At 41.0% G+C, this 19531-nt stretch overlaps 1 protein-coding gene across 2 annotated transcripts in view; it reads left to right on the top strand.

Annotated features, from left to right (window-relative positions):
• LOC116971042 (sodium/potassium/calcium exchanger 2-like) overlaps nucleotides 1-19531 on the top strand; it is a 57382-nt gene that overhangs the window by 19388 nt on the left and 18463 nt on the right. For both annotated transcript variants that reach the window (XM_033017841.1, XM_033017843.1), the window contains 2 exons: nucleotides 10361-10459; nucleotides 14911-15029. In XM_033017841.1, the coding sequence (XP_032873732.1) occupies nucleotides 10361-10459; nucleotides 14911-15029 (218 nt within the window). The remainder of the gene's footprint in view (nucleotides 1-10360; nucleotides 10460-14910; nucleotides 15030-19531) is intronic.

Consider the following 19531-nt stretch of genomic DNA (forward strand, 5'->3'; position numbering starts at 1 on the left):
CTGTCCTGCTGAGTTACTCCAGCATTTTGTGTCTAGGTGAGAGCTGAGCTGAGGAGGTTGCGCCCTGGTAAAGCAGCTGGCCCTGATGGTGTATGTCCCAGGCTACTAAAAGACTGTGCGGCTCAGCTGGCGGAGCCGCTCCAGACCATTTTCAACCTGAGCCTCCAGTCAGGGAGGGTACCAGGTCTGTGGAAAACATCATGTCTCGTGCCGGTTCCCAAAGCAGGGCGGCCGACCGAGATCAACGACTACAGACCGGTGGCCCTTACATCCCATATTATGAAAACAATGGAGCGGCTACTCATTCGTCTCCTGAGACCACAAGTCCAGCACGCACTCGACCCACTACAGTTTGCATACCAGGAGAACATTGGGGTGGATGACACAGTCCTCTACATGCTGCACCGGATCTACTCCTTTTTGGACAAACCCGGTGGCTATGTGAGGATTATGTTCTTCGACTTTTCAAGTGCGTTCAACACCATCCAACCCCTGATTCTGAATGACAAGCTTAAGAAGATGGGGGTGGATTCCACATTTATCTCCTGGATATACGACTACCTGACGGGTCGACCACAGTTTGTCAAGCTGGGGGACAGTGTGTCTGGCACAGTGGTGTGCAATGTTGGAGCCCCACAGGGAACGGTTCTGGCCCCGTTCCTCTTCACCCTGTACACAGCAGACTTTAACTATAAGTCTGACACATGCCACGTACAGAAATACTCAGATGATACAGCGATTGTGGCATGTGTAAGGAACGGGCAGGAGGAGGAATACAGGAACTTGACCAGTGCCTTTTGTGCCTGGAGTGAAGAGAACTGTCTCACCCTGAACACAACAAAGACTAAAGAGATGGTGGTTAACTTTGGCAGGTCCAAGCTCCCCCTTCAGCCGGTCAACGCTGCAGGGGCTGACATTGAGGTGGTGCAGACATATAAATACCTTGGAGTGCACCTTGATAACAAACTGGACTGGTCTGTCAACTCTGACTCCCTCTACAAAAAAGGCCAGAGCAGACTCTTTTTCCTCAGAAGGCTCAAATCCTTCAATGTGTGTAAGGATATGCTGCACATGTTTTACAACACTGTGGTCGCAAGCGTTATTTTCTACGCTGTTGTCTGCTGGGGCAACAGCATTAGTGCAAAAAACAATAGGAAGCTGGTCAAACTGGTTAAACGAGCTAGCTCAGTGCTGGAGGGGAGAGTAGACTCTGGGATGGAGGTGCTTGAGAGGCGTATGAGGCACAAGGTGCAGGTCATCCTGAAAAACCCCGGGCATCCCCTCCATATAATTCTGGAGAGTCAAAAGAGCACTCGGAACAACAACCGGCTCCTCTCCCTGCCCTGTAGAACGGAGCGGTTCAGGAGATCCTTCACCCCTGCAGCCATTAGATTTTATAATTCGGACCGCTAGGCTGTAGGGGGATGCATTTTGCAATTATTAATTTTTAACTGTTAATTATTGGTCTTTTTAAGTATTTATTGCTCTCAGGTAGTGTCCACATTGTATTCTATGTATTTTCTGTCTGCGTTCGTTTTGAATCTGTGGGTTTGTTGGTTGGGAGCTTCTGGACATCTGAATTTCCCTGAGGGGATCAATAAAGTATTTATTATTATTATTATTATTATCTTCATCATATTGTCTACATTTAGTATAGTTTATTGTCACGTGTACCAAGGTGTAGTGAAAAGCTTTTTTGTCATGTGCAATCCAGTCAGCGTAATGACGGTATGACTATAATCAACCCATCCACAGTGTACAGATACAGGATCATGGGAATAATGTTTAGTGCAAAATAAAGTCCAATAAAGAGCAATTAAAGATAATCCGAGGGGTAAGTGGTAGCTCAGGACCGCTGTCTTGTTGGTGGTAGGATGGTTCTGTTGCCTGATAACAGCTGGGAAGAAACTGTGACTGAATCTGGAGGAATGCATTTTCCCATGAGAAGAGGGAGTGTCCAGGGTGAGACTCATCCTTGATTATGCTGATGGCCTTGTTGAAGCAGGGTGAGGTATAAATGGAGTTAACGAAAGGGAGGATGGTGTGCTGGTGATGGTCTGGGCTGCGTCCACAATTCTCTGCAATTTCTTGTGATCTTAGATGGAGCTGTTCCCAAATCATGCTGTGATGCATTCTGATAAAATTATTTCTACGGTGAATCTGGTGACATTAGTGAGACATGTTGGGGACATACTAAACTTCCTAAGCCTTCTGAGGAAGCAGAGGTGTGGTGTACTTTTTTGGCCATTGCTTTGATATGGTTAGTCCAGGACAAATTGCGAGTGATATTTACTCCTAGAAACTTGATGCTTTCAACCACCTCTACTTCGGTGCCATCAATGTGTACCGCTTCACTTCCTGAAGTCAATCACCATCTCCTTTGTCTTGTTGACATTGAGAGAAAGGCTGTTGTCTTGACACGAGATTATGAGGTTCTTAGTCTTCTTCCTGTACACCATCTCATCATTATTAGATATCCCATACCTCATAAGCATAAATATATATCACATTAGCCTTGAAACAGAGGAGAACAAAGTGGTTAATTATGAGAGGAAAAAAAAGAACATGAAGGAAAGCTTGCGAGGAATGTAAAAACTGACTGTAAAAGCTTATTTTGATATGTTTTAGTATGTACAAAGGAAAAGATAAATGAAGACAAATATAGGTCCCTTACAGTCAGAGGCAGGTGAATATATAATGGGAAACAAGGAAATGGCAGAACAGTTAAAATAGTGCGTTGGTTCTGTCTTCACTAAGGAAGACACAAACAATCACCCAGAAATACAAGGGGACTGAGGATCTAGTGGGATGGAGGAACTGAAGGGAATCCACATTAGTCAGGAAACTGTTGGGACTGAAGGTAGATAAATCCCCAGGGCCTGATGGCCTGCATCCCAGAGCACTCAAAGAGGTGGCCCTAGAAATCGTGGATGCATTGGTGATAATTTTCCAACGTTCTCTCGATTCTGGATTAGTTCTGTGGACTGGAAGGTAGCCGATGTAACTCCACTTATTAAGAAAGGAGTGAGAGAGAAAACGGGGAATTATAGACCAGATAGTCTTACATCGGTAGTGGGGAAGATGCTTGAGTCGATTATTAAAGATGTTACAGCAGCGCATTTGAAAAGCAGTGACAGGATCGGTCAAAGTCAGCATGGAGTTATGAAGGGGAAATCTTGCTTGACTAATCTTCTGGAATTTTTTGATGATTTAACAAGCCAGTGGATGTGGTGTATCTGGACTTTCAAAAGGCCTCCACCTGCATCTATTTTCTATGTTTCTTTGCCAAGGTCCCGCACAAGACATTACTGTGCAAAATTAGAGCACATGGAATTGGGGGTAGGGTATTGACATGGTTAAAGAATTGGTTGGCAGACAGGAAACAAAGAGTAGAAATTAACAGGTCATTTTCAGAATAGCAGGCAGTGACTAGTGGGGTGCCGCAAGACTCGGTGCTGGAACCCCAGTTATTTATAATATATATTAACGATTTAGATGAGGGAATTAAATGTGAATTCTCCAAGTATGCGGATGACACAAAGCTGGGTGGCAGTGTGAGCTACGAGGAGGATGCTTTGAAGCTGCAGGGTGATTTGCATAGGTTGAGTGAATAGGCAGATGCATGGCTTATGGAATATAATGTGGATAAATGTGAGGATATCCACTTTGGTGGCAAAAACAGGAAGGCAGATTATTATATGAATGGGGTCAGATTAGGAAAATGGGAGATGCAACGAGAACTGGGTGTGCTTGTACATCAGTCACCGAAAGTAAGCATGCAGGTACAGTGGGCAGTGAAAAAAGCGAACGGCACGTTAGCCTTCATTGCGAGAGGATTTGAGTTTAGGAGCAAGGAGGTCCTCCTGCAGTTGTGCAGCGCCCTGGTGAGACCACACCTGGAGTATTGTGTACATTTTTGTTCTCCTAATTTGAGGAAGGACATTATTACTATAGAGGGAGTGCAGCGTAGGTTCACCAGGTTAATTCCCGGGATGGCGGGACTGGCATATGATGAAAGAAGGGGTCGGCTGGGCTTGTATTCACTGGAATTTAGAAGGATGAGAGGAGATCTCATAGAAACATATAAAATTCTTAAAGGATTGAACAGCCTGGATGCAGGAAAAATGTTCCCGATGTTGGGGGAGTCCAGAACCAGGGGTCACAGTTTACGAATAAGGGGTAGGCCATTTAGGACTGAGATGAGGAAAAACGTTTACATCCAGAGAGTTATGAATCTGTGGAAGGCAGTGGAGCCAATTCACTTGATGTTTTCAAGAGAGAGTTAGATTTAGCTCTTAGGGCTAAAGGAGTCAAGGGATATGGGGAAAAAGCAGGAACGGGGTACTGATTTTAAATGATTAGCCATGGTCATATTGAATGGCAGTGTAGGCTCGAAGGGCCGAAAGGCCTACTCCTGCAACTATTTTTCTATGTTTCTATGAAAGATTAATGTTATTGCAAAACAAAATTCAGATTGAGGATTTTGCTGATAAACGGTGGTATTTCCTCATGAAAATTTTAGTTTAGGTTAGTTTAGTTTAGAGATTTAGTTTAGTTTAGTTTAGAGAAGTTGCCGTTTAATGGGAACTTGTTTAATACTTTATTGTATTGTATTGTATTCAAATTTATTGTAATTGTCTCAATTAGAGACAACAAAATGAATTTCCCTTTACAAGTCAGTATCATAAAAATAAATAAATAATAAATAATAAAACATATTAAAAATAAAATAGAATTTTAAAAAAAGCACAAACACAAAAAGTCCACGACACAACATAACACAATGGCACCAAGGTCGGGAAGGCACCATAGTCCAGCCAGCCTCCCCTCCGATCTTCCCAGATGTTCACCCGTGGTCGGGGCCTTCCGAGCACCCGCAGTCGCCACCCCGGGCGGCCCGATGCTCAGGCCCTCTCGCCGGGCTGATGGAACGCCGACGCCGAAACCCGACGGTGAAAATCCTCCTCAGCAGCCCGGACCTCCCGATCAGCCGCCTCCCACCGGAGACCGCAGCTCCCGAGTCCGCAGGCCGAGCCGGGCAGAGTCGCAGGACCCCACGGTGTTTTGTCAGCGCCACCCGCGTTGGGAGCTCCGCGAACCACAGCTCCAGGATGTCGGTGCCGCAGGCCCAGCACTCCGGGCTCCAGACGGCGATCCCCGGTAAGGCATCGCCAGCCCCGCGATGTATCAGCGCTGTCCCGCCGCTGCTGGAGCTCTGGTCGGTCCAGGCAGGAAAGGCTGTGCCAATCCAGTAGGTAGGCCGCTGGGGGGCGAGGACGCAACTCGAATAATAGTCGCGTCCTCTCCAGGAAGCAACTGAAGGACGGTATCCCCCTTACCGTACCCTCTTCCCCCACATTAAAACATTAAAAAAAACATAAAAAACACACTTCAACATAATAAAAAAAACAAAAAAAGAAAAAGATACCGGGCTGAAGGTGGAGGCAGCTGGGACCAGCGCCACCGGAAGTACAAGATTAATCAATGTTTCTAATTTACATTTGCTGATATTAGATTTTTATATTTTAAGTAACGCCATTTTGTTTTATTTTAAATAGTTTAAAAATGCTAGACATTTGAAAACCTCAATAGCTTCAGCTGTAAGGGGTGGAGCGTTGTCAGCCTTTAAATACCTTGAAAAGTGTTTTGAGGGTCAGGCTTGTTCCAAGCAATTCTGCATAATGCCATGACTATGTTTGAGGCGCTGCCACCACTCAGTGCCACCACTAATGTGCCCTCGTATTAGACCAGGGGTGTATGGGTAATCAGCAATGGCAGACCACAGGACGATGCCAGTGCTGTAGTGGCCTTTAAAGTTTAGACTGCCCGTTATATTGTGGGTGGGATTTATGAGGTGTTTTTGGGCGTGTTTGGAGCTTAGATGCTTGCGCAGAAGTCTAGTTTTTTAGATTAGTTTGGAGAGACGATGGAGAAGGTCAATCCTACGATCATGTCAGTGTTACGGAGACGCGAGGAGTTTACTAATGTCTAAAGTAATAAACTGGAGTTCGAAGAAGATTGCAGTAATGAGTCGGAAGAAACTTGGATGTATCTTACCATCAACAATAAAGCAATTATTCATCAAAAGACTGTGTTTTGAAGCTTTATGAGAGAAGAAGCTCTGAAGGTCTCTGTGAGTGAGTTTGCATGAGTTTAGAAGACACCCCCTTCAACCACCCCCTTCCAAATAGGGTGCTAATTACCTGAAAGATATGAAAATCTGCCGCTATAAGTGCAATGCAGCAAAGTCTTCCAGAGCACTTGGCCACAAGACTAGTGATGTTTAAACAGATAGACTGTTGTCTGAAGAAGGGTCTTGGCCCAAAATGTCACCCATTCATTCTCTCCAGAGATGCTACCTGTCCCGCTGAGTTACGCCAGCATTTTGCGTCTATCTTCAGTTTAAACCAGCATCTGCAGTTCCTTCCTACACACTAATGATGTTTCTTTGGTCATTTAAAAACAACTGAAACAAGGAAAGTTTCTCTCTCATCTTTATTAACCATAATCTTATACCTTATGACCAAAATAACACAAAATAACACAAAATATCCTTTTTTGATGGAAAGTTAGGCTGAATAAATGGCCGAAAAGAAAAATCTGGTGAAGCAGTAAATCTGAGTAAACAAAATTTAAAGGTTGAGGGGTGTCAGGAATCTGAGTACAAAAATGGCTTCATCTGATTACATTTGATTTTATTGGATTTTTATGGTAATAATAACATAACCAATGCAGAATGAATTGAAGTCATTCTAATTGATTACAATATAATTATGGAATACTTCATGACATATAGCATGATATGTAACAGCAACATAGGAAAGTATTTATTATAAATAATTAGATAAAATTAGACTTATTGTTTACTAAAGTCAACATGCAAATATGTCCCCATGATTTCAATACTGAACAATCTGCTTGGTGTAGCTATAAATGTATGACATTTGGCACAAGTCAGTTCTCATATTTGTTCACTTCTTGCCAAGCTCCTCCATGGAATCCTGCCAGCAAAGAAGTGAAAACAGCAATTAAATCAGTACACAGTGGCAAAACGAGCAAAATGTGTTACTCACTGCAATATGTAATTGCTCCAAGTGTGGCTGGTTCTAATTAGCAGCTGACAGAGAAATAGACGGTTCGGGTTTAATTGAACTGCTCTGCTGAAAAGAAAAGATAGCTTGTCATTATGAATGCCAATAGTTGGCACTAGTTTGTGAGAAATAAATATTTATTCATACTCAAAGCCTAAGGTAAAAACACTAGAAGGAAACTTAAGCAGCAGTGAAAAGGCATAAAAGATAAATTTGGATTTGCAATTCAGAAAGGAACAATATAACAGAGTTGTTGAGGCTGAAGTGGTTTTGAAGTTCACTTGTAATTAATTTATCTGTGGTTATTCAATGTATAAGTGCAACGGCACACATTATTTTCATTGAATGCAGTACTTCAGGGTCATCCTTGGTGATGTATAGTTAATGCATAACACGAGTAGGCCCTGATATGGATATTGGTCTCTGAGAAGGTAAATTTGTGGACTATGCTAGCTTCTGGACAAGTATTAGTGTAAGAGTCATCATATTCCCCGAGTTGTCATTGTCTTTCCTCTTTCATGATCATTAAGGTGCAATGGCACTGGATAATATACACAGTGTGCTATAGTAACTCAATAAGTCTGGAGAGCATGATAGATGATGTTTCGAGTCAGGGCCCTTCTTGATCTGGAGATGAGTCCTGACCTGAAATGTCACTTATTCATGCTCTCCAAAGATGCTGCCTGACCTGCTGAGTTACTCCAGCACTTTGTGTCTTGTTTTGTAAACCAGCATCTACTGTTCCTTGTATCTCCAATGGCATTGTTCACAATGGTGGTCAGGGTTTTATTGTGAACAAAAGGATCAAAGCAGAAATGGCACAGAACAGCACCTGGAGCTCTATATCTAACCATGACATGATTTCTGTTTGGAGGTTTGATCATGTGAATATCATTCCCTATGTTGCATTGTTTCTGTGACATTCCTACAGGAATGTTAAAGGGCATCCATACATGTCCCCATGTCTTTGCTCCTTTTACAACTGCAGGAAGAGCTGAGCTTAAATTTAAGGAGAATTGCTTTTACAGTCTGCATTATGAAGGAAAATACACAGCAAGGCCACATTGCAGACAAAGGATGCATGGCATCAAATGTTCTTGAAGCATAACTGTTTCTTAACATATTAAGATAATTTCTTCCTTCAAAAGGTTCTATGTAATCTTGTGCACTTTATGAAGCTGAAAAATTGCATTCTTTCAGCATGTACTAAGGCCCATGTGATACACTCGTCTTGGAATGAGGTTTGACAGCCCAACAACCCTGGGGTAAGACTGCTGCAGGCAATTCACACCTGTCCCAACTGTTGTGGAACTATCCTTTGATCTCAAGAATGATTTGTCCTTTCCTCAAACTTATCAGCTAGCAAGGCAGAATTACAAATGGCTGCAGCCCTGTTGCTCAATTGTATAAGATGTTAAGTAGACCTTAAAAACGTAAGTAGACCTTAAAATCTAGATGCAGGAAAAATGTTCCCAATGTTGGGGGAGCCCAGAACTAGGGGCCACAGTTTATGAATAAATGGGAAACCATTTAAAACTAAGATGAGAAAAAACTTTTTCACCCAGAGAGTTGTGAATTTGCTATGGAAGGCATTGGAGGTCAATTCACTGGATGAATTTAAAAGAGAGTTAGATAGAGCTTTTGGGACTAGCAGAATCAAGGGGTATGGGGAGAAGGCAGGCACGGGTTACTGATTGTGGATGATCAGCCATGATCACAATGAATGGCGGTGCTGGCTCGAAGGACCGAATGGCCTCCTCCTGCACCTATTCATTTTAGGAGTTTAGGAGATTGAGGGGGGATCTTATAGAAACTTACAAAATTCTTAAGGGGTTGGACAGGCTAGATGCAGGGAGATTGTTCCCGATGTTGGGGAAGTCCAGAACAAGGGGTCACAGCTTAAGGATAGAGGGGAAATCCTTTAAGACCGAGATGAGAAAAAAAAATTCACACAGAGAGTGGTGAATCTCTGGAACTCTCTGCCACAGAAGGTAGTTGAGGTCAGTTCATTGGCTATATTTAAGAGGGAGTTAGATGTGGCCCTTGTGGCTAAAGGGATCAGGGGGTATGGATACTGAGATACGGGATACTGAGTTGGATGATCAGCCATGATCATATTGAATGGCGGTGCAGGCTCGAAGGGCCGAATGGCCTACTCCTGCACCTATTTTCTACGTATCTATGTATCTATTCTCTATGTTTCTATGTAAACTCCCTGGCATTTATTCTTGAATGCCAGTGAAAAACTGGTGAGTTTATTTTATGACTGCAACTGATATTAGCCCTTTGACATCAAGTTGTTGGAACCCCCTCTCAGCAACAGGGTGGGTGCGAATGTAATATTTTGTAAACATTGTTCGTTCAACATAATTTAACCTTTGAAAACTCAATAACAAATATGGTAATAATGGTAAGTTCTAGGGGATCATATTTCATCCATTTAAATGAAGTAAATTGTCTTTCATCATTCATGCCTTCAAACTCATCATTTGTATGCGTCAATTCCACAGTAATGCGTAAATATTTAAAATATTACAAGTGATTTGGAAATTATGTCTGTGCAATCCAAAATGTTTTTTTTATAATTAAGGCCAATTATTTTGATTTATTCCTAATGCATTACAATGTCATCAGTTCTTTGGATTATTCATTAAAATCAGTATTGTTCCAGGGATATAATTGTTTTTAACAATGAACAATATTCTTGCATCTGGCAGGAAACCAACAGGACTGAACTGGCAGATTTTAACTGCTGGCCCTATTTGGCAGACATCTGTTTGCCCATTTTGGGCAGATAATAGTGAGAACTGTGGTAGACAGCAGGGATGTGACTTCAGAGCAGCAGATTCTACCTGTGGTATCTGTAAATTGCAAGCCCTTGCTTGGGAGTTGGCTGGGGGGTGCTTTTGTAAGGGCCTTGTGGTTATGGAAATGGGGAGTGTGGAGGCTATCCATTTCAGAGTGAGAGTAGGGAAATCAGGATCCTTTGTATGAATAAGACACAATTTTGCATTTAATACCAGGTCCTGACAGCATGCAAATAAATCCACTGTGTTCAATTGGAAAATTAGGATTGGAAATTGAAGCAGTCCTGTTTTAACTACTCTCTGCTCCTGTCTCTGTGGGTATAAGTTAAAATGTCGTAAAATGTCTCCAGTTGTACAAAATGTGGAGAGATGATTAGAAATGGAGGTATTCATGGCTCACTCCACTGCGGTGAATTTTCAAACATGAAGCAAAAGTAACACTCATCCCTCTCTTTGTTGCAGGTAAATTTCGTCACAGAGCTTCAATACTTCACAAACTGGCCAAAAACAAATGTAATGTAGATGACGGTGAGAAACCCAATAGCACTCATAATCACACAGGTAAGGCATTCCAAACCAAGTGCTGTTGCAATTCTGTTCCAAAATGTGTGACAAAAACTGAAATTAATACAATGTTTGTTTTCAGTCCTTTTCAGCTCTACTAAAGCAGAATGCAAATGTAAAGTAAATGTTGTTTTATTAATCCACAGTTGTCATTTGCTGGTGCATTTAGGTAAGCTAATGCCCTTCAAAGTGCTGCAATATGGCCCAATATGAAGTACAGATGTTACTGCTACGTGATTTGGATTTAACTCAAAAATGTTATATTGTGCAGCAATGTATTTTGTTTTAGCAATATGGTTTGCCTGAAATGTAAACCTTTCCTCCCTCTTTCTCTGGATGCTCACTGATTTGTTTAGTATCCTGGAAGTTAATACTTTTATTTCATGTTTCCAGCATCAACAAATTATTTGACTTATGAACCAGAGAGATAATTACACCAATCCAACCTGCTCCTACATTCTGTTAGATGTGGAAGCTCACCATTTAAAAAAATAAATAATACATATTAATTTCTTCATGGTTGCTAACATCCATGTTTCCCAAGGATGTGTCTTTTTACCTTTTAAAACTTTCAATTGATTTTCTATCTGGAGCCTTTGACTCAGTGTGATCATAAAGCTTTGTTTGAATGTTTTACCCACACAGTTATGCACACACACACACACATACACACACACACACACACACACACACACACACACACACACACACACACACACACACACACACACACACACACACACACACACTAACATACACACACCTATAGTTTTAGTGAGCAGGAAGCCTACTGTTGGTCTTTCATTATAGCTGAGTCATTCTGTATCCCGCTACCAGCAGTATTTGGGGAGTTTGTGCAGACTGCAGCAATTCAAGAAGATAGTTCACCACTGCAATCTCAAGGTGAAATAGGAATGAGCAAAATATATTGGCAGGGTGGAGACTTCCGATGAAAAATTGATTTTTTTTTAAACCAGCACTCGAGTGCTTTAATCAGTTAATCCCTCTGATTAGTATGAAAAATAATGCACCAGTATTTTCACATACTGGAACTGCAGTCATTTTCTATCCTTTTTTTCCCAATTCATTCTCTGATTGTCCTTAAAGCTAGGCTTTGTCAGTATCTTCAAAGGGTATTTATTTGAAACTAGATTTAAAACATTTCTGGATTAGAAGTTGTTCCCAGCACGAGCCTGGTGCCTGTTTGCAGAGAATTCCTTTAGCCACACAGAAGTACAGAACAAAGGCACTGCGTGCTGTAGCAGATGAAAGGTGCAAACCACACCAGTGAGAATGAAAATCCCAGACATGGCATCCAGGCATAAGTTGCCCACCACCTTTCCAGGTTCTATTATACATTCATGCACTGGACACGTGAATGCAAATCGCAGGTTTTATTTTTGATTTCAAACTCCTTTAATCTCACTAGTTAATAAGAAGGTGGTCCCATTGCTCATCAATGTCCTGTTAGTACATTGGTCCATTATCAGCTCTCACTTTCAAACTATCTCTGACACAAATTAAATTCAAGCTGAAAGTTGCAGGCATTTTTCCTGACACTTCCTTGAACTCTGGTTCTAGCCGAGAAGGTTCCAATGAAAGATCATAAGCCTGCAGTGTAAGCCATTTGAGGATGGACAGGCAGTCACTCTGCTCCCTGCTCTTTGCTGTGTCTGTTTTGAAAGCTGTCAAGAGAGACACGAGGCATAGCAAAGGTGTAATATTCCTTTTCAAGTCTGATATAATTCCCATTCTTAAGATCCTGACGCATCCATTCTTTAAAGTGGTTACTCAGCCTGAAAGGATACGGAAAGATATTCCATTTACTGCAAGTAAACACAGTCAGAAATGTCAGCCTCATAACAATCAATGCCAAAAGAAGGTTAAGGGTAAGAGTCAGTGGCAATGAGGAACGTATCATCCCCCATGTCAACTGTCCCATTGTAGATTCAAAAATGGGTCAGATCACATCAGTATTTTACTGGTATTGGTTTATTATTGTTATATGTACTGAGACACAGTGAAAAGGTCTGTTTGTGTGCCATCCATCCAAAATTAAACTGTACAGAAAACAATCAGGCCATTCACAAATACAACTGATAGTGCAAAGAGAAAAATACAAGAGTGCAGAATATAGTGTCACAAATTATAGTGTTACAATTCCAGAGAAAATGTCCAAGATCCACAATGAGGCATAGACAATGGACAATAGATAATAGGTGCAGGAGTAGGCCATTCAGCCCTTCGAGCCAGCAGCGCCATTCAATGTGATCATGGCTGATCATCCCCAATCAGTACCCCGTTCCTGCCTTCTCCCCAAATCGCCTGACTCCACTATCTTTAAGAGCCCTATCTAGCTCTCTCTTGAAAGCATCCAGGTTGGAAGATCCTAGGTTATGGGTCGACCATTCAGTAACCTGATATCAATGGGGAAGAAGCCGCTCTTAAATCTGGTGGTACATGTTTTCAAGCTTTCATATCTACCTAACAGAATAGGGGATAAGAGGGGAAAGATTTGAGAGGGACCTCAAGGGCAACTTTTACGCTCAGAGAGTATTCAACTATATCTGGAATGAGCTGCCAGAAGAACCTAAACAAGCCAATACAATTTCAAATTTCAAAGGACATTTGAATAGATTTATGGATAGGAAGGGTTTAGAGGGATATGGGCCAAATGCAGGCAGATGAGACTAGACCAATATGCTAACTTGGTCGACATAGACGAGGTGGTCTGAAACAAGCTGTGATACAACCCAATAGGATGCGTTCCAATTAGTGTTGGAATTTATGATTCAAATCTTGACAATAAGCAGGGTAGAAATCAGTTACATTTCATAATGGTAGCAATAGACACAAACTAGTCTTTTAAGGTTTTTTTGTTTTAGAGATACAGGGTGGAAAAAGGTCCTTCGACCCACCGAGTCCACACCGACCAGCGATCCCCACACGTTAACATTATCCTACACACACTAGGGACAATTTACACTTATACCAAGCCAATTAACCTACAAACCTGTACGTCTTTAGAGTGTGGAAGGAAAGCGAAGTTCCCGGAGAAAACCCACATGATCACGGGGAGAACGTACAAACTCCATACAGACAGCACCTGTAGTCAGGATCAAACTGCAAGCGCTGTAAGGCAGCAACTCTATCACTGCACCACCGTAACAACCTAGTCATCAGTGGGTTATTTTTATGGAAATAAATAATTCATTCTTGGAAATCAACAAATTATGTTTAAATGCCACAAATCAATGTAAGATTAAATTTCTACATATATTATCTGAGGTGCAATTTGTTTTGAGGAATGCATCCAAGAGTACATTGAAATATGGATTAGCTGGGTTCTAAATACAGAGTATCAGCTAAAGATTAGGTCATTTCCCGTCAATGCAAAATGATGGTGGGAAAGTCCCACTAAAATACTTTGAGTGAATTAAATAATTTTGTTTCAACCTACATCCTCTTCCATTGACATTAACTTTCTTCCTTCTAAACATGTAGAGGAATTTGTATTTATGATGGGCATTACGCAAGTGAAGGTGTTATCTGGTAAAATATATTATTGGTTTAGCAATGCAGAGGATTGAATTACCTTCTGGAGATGCAATTACATATCCCACTGTGACATCTGGATTTTTAAGTTCAGTTGATTAAATAAAAATCTGGAAAGTGCTAGTATCAGCAACAGTGATGAGAATCTAATTGATTGACGTAAATGTCCATCTGGCTCACATGTCTTTTAAGACATCTGACATTTTGAATGTTTCTCCTCAGACTGTTACCTGTATTCTTGCTGTTTTTGTTACAGATATACGTTTTAACATATTCAAGAACTATTTGAATATATTTAATGAGAACAGTTTACCTTTGCATGGATGTCAAGCCCTCTATTCCACTCACCCACCCCCAATGCTTATCTCGCCAATTTACACAAAGGCACTGTTTTAACTTACAAATGCATCATGCCCACTTTTAGGGGGAATGTGAATACTGAACTACTGAATCACTGTTTAAGAAGGAACTGTATGTTATTTATTATCGGGGAGGGGGAGATATACAGAGTTACCGGTGAGGCAGCGAGGCTGGGCGTCATAAGTCTGAAGAAGGGTTTCGGCCCGAAATGTTGCCTATTTCCTTCGCTCCTTATATGCTGCTGCACCCGCTGAGTTTCTCCAGCACTTTTGTCTACTGAATCACTGTTGCAGCTGGCATATGAAATAAGTGATTTCTGGCCAATTCTCTGTCTACCATAAACACTATTTGAAAGTTGTATTATGTGAAATTAAGTTATTATTAAATTAGAACTAATTCCATTGTTTCCAATAATGTTTTTTGCAGCAGAAAATACATTGTTATTGTTTTGATAAGCATGCTTCTATTCCACAGTTGGGGTTTGCCAATGTCATTTTCTAACATGTTGCGTATTCCATACTTTATCCACGCAGACAAAGTAGAGCTGCCAAATACCGCAAACGTAGCAGTTGAAGTGACACCACCAAAGGATCTTTCCCCACCAGTGCAGAACGGAAGCTTGCCCAATGGAGCAGAGGTTGCAATCGGCCAGGTTTGTGTATGTGTGTCCAGGCAGAAATAATAGCTTCTGGCGGAAAGACAAATGTTATGTTAGTCCATCCACCATCAGAGATTTGAACTGTTGGTAGAATAAACCCAAAGTTATGATTGAATTGATACCTTTGCTTGATTGTTTATTAAGAAATCATTTTTTTTCATTGGAAAAGGTTTTTTTTAATGTTGCCGAAATTTAGCAAGCTAAAAGTTTGTAAAATTATGTTACCATACAATAATGAAGCAAATGTATGACGGACACTGGCCAGTGAAAGGGTTAATACATCCATCTTAGTTGCACTGCATAAATCTGCCAACTTGATGTCATATAAATATTTATCTTTTGTTTAGATTCTCTGGGGATTAAAATATTTTCCAGAATCTCATCCCTTGATGATGAAGAATAAATATTTAATGCTAATAGAAAATCACCAGCTTTCCAGTCCGATATTCAGACTTATTCTTAATGTCAATTACTGTTGACATGAAATAACAATAAATCTAAGATTCTGTATTATCCTGAAAAAAGGCAAAATATATTTTGGAATTAGAAAATCAAGACTTTGACCATGCGTTCCGGATAAGACAAAGCCTATATTGATATCCACAACACCTCACACTTGCTGAACTTGGAATTACATATGAAGTTCTTGCATCCGAACAATCCAGTTGGGGACAATTATAAACCACATTTCAACTGGTTGAATTGACCAACATTTGTTCAATTCTGTTATGAAGAATCTCTCATCATTTTGTGTCATCTTGTTGCTTGTTAAATTATAATTTATTAAAGTCTTATCATTTGGTGTTATTTAACAGATCATCTCCACAGTTTTGTTTAATTCAGAAACTGCCACTTGGTGAAGAATCAAATCTTGCTCTACTTTAAAAGCATTCCATCTTAATTTTCCCTTTCAAATGACTCTTTTACCTGCAACAGTTTGAATGGGTGCAGTCATTCTTCACTGAGCAGGTTTGGCAGGCAGGTTTCATAGAGCAAGGCGTCTCAAACAGCCGGCTTCATGAATGGTTGGGTCATCTGTTGCAAAGGCATTGGGACAAGACAAACCACTAAATAGTGTGGGATCTTCACATTCAGAGAACAGGTGAATGTGGGTCACACCATAATAAAAATGCTGAAATGTACCCTCAGCATTGTACTGAAAGTAGATATTATGTTTGATGAAATCTTAGGATTATGATATCTCAGGTAAGAATAGCTTTTGCCACTCAGAGTTAGCTGTCCTTCACAAGTGACCCATCCCCATCGATCACAGTCTCTGAATAGAGTGGCAGGTTTTGGCCAGTGATAATGAACAGTGATAGATATCCAATGCCGATGGTAGACAATTCAGAGAAAAGCTTGGAAGTGATGCTGTTCATTTATGCCCTATCCTTGACGGCCTTGCCTTTGGTAGTAGAAGTCATGCCTATGAGAAGTGCTGTCTAAAGTTTGACAGTGCACCCTGTAGATGTGTAAACAGCTGCCAGTGGAGCAGGTGTTTAAGGTGATAGATGAATGGGCTGTCGATCAGGTTGATTTTATATATCCTGAGAAAGCTATGCTGGTGTTGATGCAGCTACACTCATCGGGCGGATGGAGAGTTTTTATCATGATTTGTGCCTTTATAGATACGAGAGAGACTGTGAAGAAATATACCACTACCTATAGAATACCCAGAATTAGAGCACTGTGGGTTGAAATGATATTTTTGTGCTGGTCCAAATGATCTTCCAGTCTGAAAGATTGCCAGGGTGTTGATGAAGGAGATATCAGCAGGAGTAATACTGCTGATTGTCAGGGGGGGGTAGCTACTCTCTCCACACTGGCAGATGCTCATGCTGCTGCAAATGCTATTTGTGACTTTTCAGTTCAAATGCTGCCAAGTGCAGACATGTGGATTGTGAATGGAACCCAACAATGCTGTAATCAGTAGACTTTTGACCTTCTTATAACCTTACTATTGTCGTTGCAAAAAAAATAGCAATTCTTATGCCTTTTAAAGAAGTTTTATTTTACGGTTGACGACAAAACAGGCACTGAACTCCCTCAATCATTCAGCTTTATCAATGTGGCACACTGATCATCTACAAATCCTCAGAATATCAAAACTCCCCCCCCCCAATGTTGACCGATTGTACTGGCTCCATAATTTTCTCAGATCATCTATCTGGGACACACATACGTCTCCAATTGACTGTCCATAACAACAATGACTCCTTTTCCCACTGGCTGTGATTATACTGACATTCACACTTCCTGTTCTTTATCCTTGTTGTCCACAGCTGTGGGCATGTGTTCAGCTGCAGCACTGGTTCCTGAACGGACACCTAGGCTATGCTGTCCTGATACATTAATTACTGGATATATCTCCTGCACTATTTTTCTTTGCTGTTTTCTCGTCACTTCACCCTAGAGTTGTTGGCTCTAATGTGAAAAGCCTTATCTTTGCTAAATTTATGGGTCTAAAGTTTTTTTAGTCTATTGTTCTATTATGCATCATGGACTTCAGTCAGAAATTACTGTTCTTGTACATTACAGTACAAAACAGTACAAAACAAACCAAGGATCTTGTCCAGCAATATTCAACATTGTACTTATGCATTGAGAACTTTTATTTAGCTTTTATTTCTCTCTTTATCTGCTTGTATTTGGACTGATAATTCCACGTTATAAATCAGTCGAAGATGGCTGAGCCAGAAACACCCTTCCCCTCCTCTTCCCCTGAAGAAACTTCTGAAGCAATATTCTGGGGCTGAGATTGTTGACTACTTTCCTTTGTGCAAGAGTTTTCCTCTTGCTTCCTACTCCATTTTCACTTGGGTTCCTTGGGACTACACTCTTTTGTATGTCGCATGAGGCCATGGGCACTCACACTTGCATCTTCCCTGGATTCAGCAGCTTTGTCCAGGGTGAGATCTAGAGTCATGCAGTTCCAGTGAAGATCACACTCTGAGTATCATAAACAAGCTATTTTTAAGTGAGAGCTTGATAGCGATGTGCTGACGATTGATAGTAGGCTGGTTTGGGTGGAATAAGTGTCACCTTTCACAGGCAGGACAAGGTCTGTGCAATTTTCCACAATGCTGCAGCTGCACTAGAACGGCTTGACCCTGGGCTTTTTTTTGTGACTTTACACTGCAGTACAGCATACCAGCACCTCTAAAAGGTTAAACATAATTATTTTGTTTTCCAGCCATGTGATATGTACGTTTATTAAAGGTCTGTGCCAAGACCTATATGTCTACAGGAAAAGTACCGGTTTGACAAGATGCAATGGGATTGTAGGACTGCAAGTGAAAAACCTTACCACTTCTCCACCAAACATTAGCATCAAGTATTCTTGTACCTCTATGCAGATTAAATTTACTTTGGCCTCGATACCATCTGAAACTGAAGAACATTATTACAAAATAAAATAAAATAAAATAAAGAAACAAAGAAAGAAAGCAGGATACCCTGGTAGCCCCCATTCAAATGTCTGGGGCTCCACTGGCTGGTGGCTTAATGATGAAAGGCTAGATACAATGTGTATCCAGCCCCTCAGCTCAGGATATCTATACTTAGCCCACCAGTGGCGGTTGAGCGGTGGCACTGGAAATGGATTCCTTGCACCGACTAGAGTCTGAAAGAACATGCTGACCTACAAGATCATCTTGCGAGCTTGTTATCACCAGTTAAGGTGAGCTTCAGCCCAACAATGCTAAAGGCTCAGTTAAAGATTACAAAAGTGCAATATAACTAAAAATAGAGGAAAAAATGGCTTTAGATGATTCTGTTCAACTTTCGAAGCTTCCTAGAAATAATTTTGTTTGCAGTGTAACGCCCTTTTATATTATCTCCAAGCAATCGCTCAATTTGCATGTAGAACTGCAGGTTAATGTATTTGCAGTAGTAGTCATAGTATTCAAGTGCTGTTCAGTTGCAGATCTGCTGATTTGTAATGATGGTGTACACTTAAAAGTTCTTTATTGCTGCCATGAGGACACATATTTACGTAGTTACCTCTAACTGTGCCAACTTCACACTGGTGGCGATCCAAGATTTGCCACAGTTACTGCTGCGTTGGATTTTCTAGCTTTATTCCCCACCTTGATCAAACATTCAATTTAGAAATATCCTAAGGACCCTCTTTCATTAAGCTGGACTAATTATGTTGCATGTTTGTAGGTGGGTTATCCATCCAATGGTGAAACAAAATATAGGGCTTTGTTTATGTTGTAAGTGATAGCCCTTCAGCTGTGTAATTGCCGGCTTACATTGGCTTCCAGTCCACCAATCTCTCCAATTTAAGATTCTCATACTTGGATAAAAATAATTCTTCAATGTCCCTCTCTGTCTCTGTAACCTCCTGTATTTCTGTGAGTCTCGTGTTCACCCTCCACTGTGGTGTGAAGGAGGGTGGGCCCTGGAAGTCCTCAATATTGACTTTAGCTTCTTAACCTCTCATGGTATCAAATCTCCTTCTGATTATCACCTTACTTTCTGTCTAACCTGAT

This window comes from Amblyraja radiata, chromosome 3 (assembly GCF_010909765.2).
Source record: "Amblyraja radiata isolate CabotCenter1 chromosome 3, sAmbRad1.1.pri, whole genome shotgun sequence".
Lineage (NCBI taxonomy): Eukaryota > Metazoa > Chordata > Chondrichthyes > Rajiformes > Rajidae > Amblyraja > Amblyraja radiata.